The sequence below is a fragment of the Ambystoma mexicanum genome, chromosome 12, assembly GCF_040938575.1.
Source record: "Ambystoma mexicanum isolate Mex_15411 chromosome 12, UKY_AmexF1_1, whole genome shotgun sequence".
Classification (NCBI taxonomy): domain Eukaryota; kingdom Metazoa; phylum Chordata; class Amphibia; order Caudata; family Ambystomatidae; genus Ambystoma; species Ambystoma mexicanum.
The window spans coordinates 617929809-617932347 of NC_090936.1; the positions used below are offsets into that span (position 1 = coordinate 617929809).

General features: G+C 40.9%; 1 protein-coding gene across 1 annotated transcript; it reads left to right on the top strand.

Annotated features, from left to right (window-relative positions):
- Positions 1 to 397: 397 nt before the first annotated feature.
- On the top strand, positions 398 to 1420 carry LOC138514637 (olfactory receptor 5AR1-like). The gene has a single exon (XM_069630079.1). It carries the CDS (start codon positions 398 to 400, stop codon positions 1418 to 1420), a length of 1023 nt encoding a protein of 340 aa, XP_069486180.1.
- The last annotated feature ends 1119 nt before the right edge of the window (positions 1421 to 2539 follow it).

Sequence of the window (2539 nt, forward strand, 5' to 3'; positions counted from 1 at the left end):
CAGTCCTAGTCCTAAAGTTAGCTGTGCATTAGCCCATAGCCTTCTTCATCCAAACAATTTAACTGTTCATTTATGCAAAGTCCAGGTCCATTACACATGGAAGGCTACCACAAATATCTTTGCTCCTTACTATTATTCTTTAACGCGTTCTGTACCACATCTATGGATCAGAAATTGGAGATTTCATTGGGTAACATAAAGTTCTTCACAGCCTAGTCCATTATGTTTATGTCTTCTTTCAGCAGTAGCAGAGTGTTGGTGTATTCATCAAGTCTCAAAAACACAGGGAATCAATGCTCCGAAGCTTACGTCTTACAATTCGGCTCATCTCCTTTTTATAGGTTTCCTAAATATTAACAATTGTTTAGAGGTTGAGCTGTAATACGGAGCTCTGGTGATGAATTCCCCTTCTTCGGACACTGCTTTTGGGATAAAACGTCAGGTTCCGAATGTTGAAATCTGTCAAAAACAGCCATTGAAAAGTTGGAATGAGACCTTGGTGCTGGAGTTCATTCTTCTGGGGCTTAGTGATGATCCACACATTCAGGAACTGCTCTTTGTCCTATTTCTTGTGATTTATGCTGTGACTGTACTGGGTAATGTGGGTATACCTCTTTTAATAATGGTTGATTCCCAGCTCCACACTCCTATGTACTTTTTCCTCAGTAACCTATCATGTGTCGATTTATGCTACTCCACAGCAGTGACTCCTAAAGCAATGGCCAACTTCCTCTCTGATGACAAGTCCATCTCATTCTGTGGTTGTGCCGTCCAACTGTTCAGTTTCTCTCTGTTTGCATCTTCTGAATGTTTTCTTCTAGTAGTGATGGCCTATGATCGATATGTGGCTATATGCAATCCATTGCTTTATATGGTAATCATGAACAGGGATACCTGTGTTCTTCTGTTATCTATAGCATACAGCGGGGGCCTCGTGTTGGCAATCATGCATACTGCCTGCACATTTAGTCTGTCCTTCTGTCGATCCAATCTGATTAATCATTACTTCTGTGATATGCCACCACTCTGGGAGCTCTCGTGCACTGACACATCCGCCAACCAAGTGTTGATTTTTGTCATTGCCACCTCTCTGGGAGCCTCCTCTTGTGGAATCATCATGACCTCCTATGGTTACATCATCGCCACAATTTTGAGGATTCGTTCTGCTGAGGGAAGGCGCAAGGCTTTCTCCACCTGCATCTCCCACATTACAGCCGTCTCTATCTTCTTTGGGACCATCTTCTTCATGTATCTCCGGCCATCATCCAGCTTTTCTGTAACGCAGGATAAAGTGGTGTCTGTCTTCTACACAGTGGTAATTCCGATGTTAAACCCCCTCATTTATTGTCTCAGGAATAATGAGGTGAAAGGAGCCTTCTGGAAACTGAAGAGTTACATTTATGGAATTGCTTGCTCTTAATGTAGTCATCTTGTTGTTAAGCGGCTTCACTTCAACACTACAGCTAAGTCAATGCCTAGTCTGGGATGCTGTGGGAAACCCTTATTGATGTATTTTTAGGTCCAGTTCATGTACTCTGGATGACAACCCTTATATAACACCCCTCTCTTAGAATCCCCCTGACCCCACTGAGCCAAGAAGTAGGTCTGTTTTGCAAATTTAAAAGGTTTATTTTAAAAATTAAACAATATATATATATATATATATATATATCACCCTTTTATAATAAATTAATATCTGATAGTACACTGAGACATATGATGTGGATCCACAATGGGTAATGTTACAGTGGTACACTTGATTACTTAGGAGTAGTATAGAGGATGAGGTAGCTGAAAATGCTTGATGGTTTCAAGGAAATGCAAGGTGGAATAAAAGGCAGTACAGCAAATAAACTTGATATGATTTCAACTAACAACAATGTAATCACTTTTTCTCTGGCAATTCACCCCCTCCCCCTCACCCCCCTATGCAATGTAAGAAATGGAAGGAGATGGAAAGAGGAGCACACAGTTCTCAGGAATGCAATCAAATACAATACGAAATTCAGTTCTCCCCCAGCAAGCTTAGAGGAAACAGGTAGAAGTTTGAAACACAGGCCCAAAATGCTTTTAAATGTGATGGCAACGGATGGGAAAATGTGCTAACTGATTTTAATTCCCTCTAGAGATTCAGGGTGAGTGAGAGATGCTTGTTGGTATTAGTTCAGGCTCACTTTAGCAATGCTCTATGAGTTATTACCAGGTTGCAAACAGATTTAAAAAAAGGAAAGAATGGAGCTGCTATTTTGACAAGTGGAGAAATTGAGCCAAAATCGCAAATCGCGGTAAATTTCGCGAGTGCGTAAATCGCGATTGCGGAAAAAGTATAGGGAGTGGGAAGTCGGTTCTAGGTTCGTTGGAAAGCCTAGAATCACAGCTTTAAAATGAAAGTTAAACCACGTTCACGGTTCCGGAGATACAGATGATTTAATAAAGGTAGATTTTCGGATTTAAAGTAAAACTCAAAATGACAGGTGACAGCTTGCAGCTGCAGAATTGACAGGTGACAGTTGTGCAGCTTTACAAATGACAGATGACA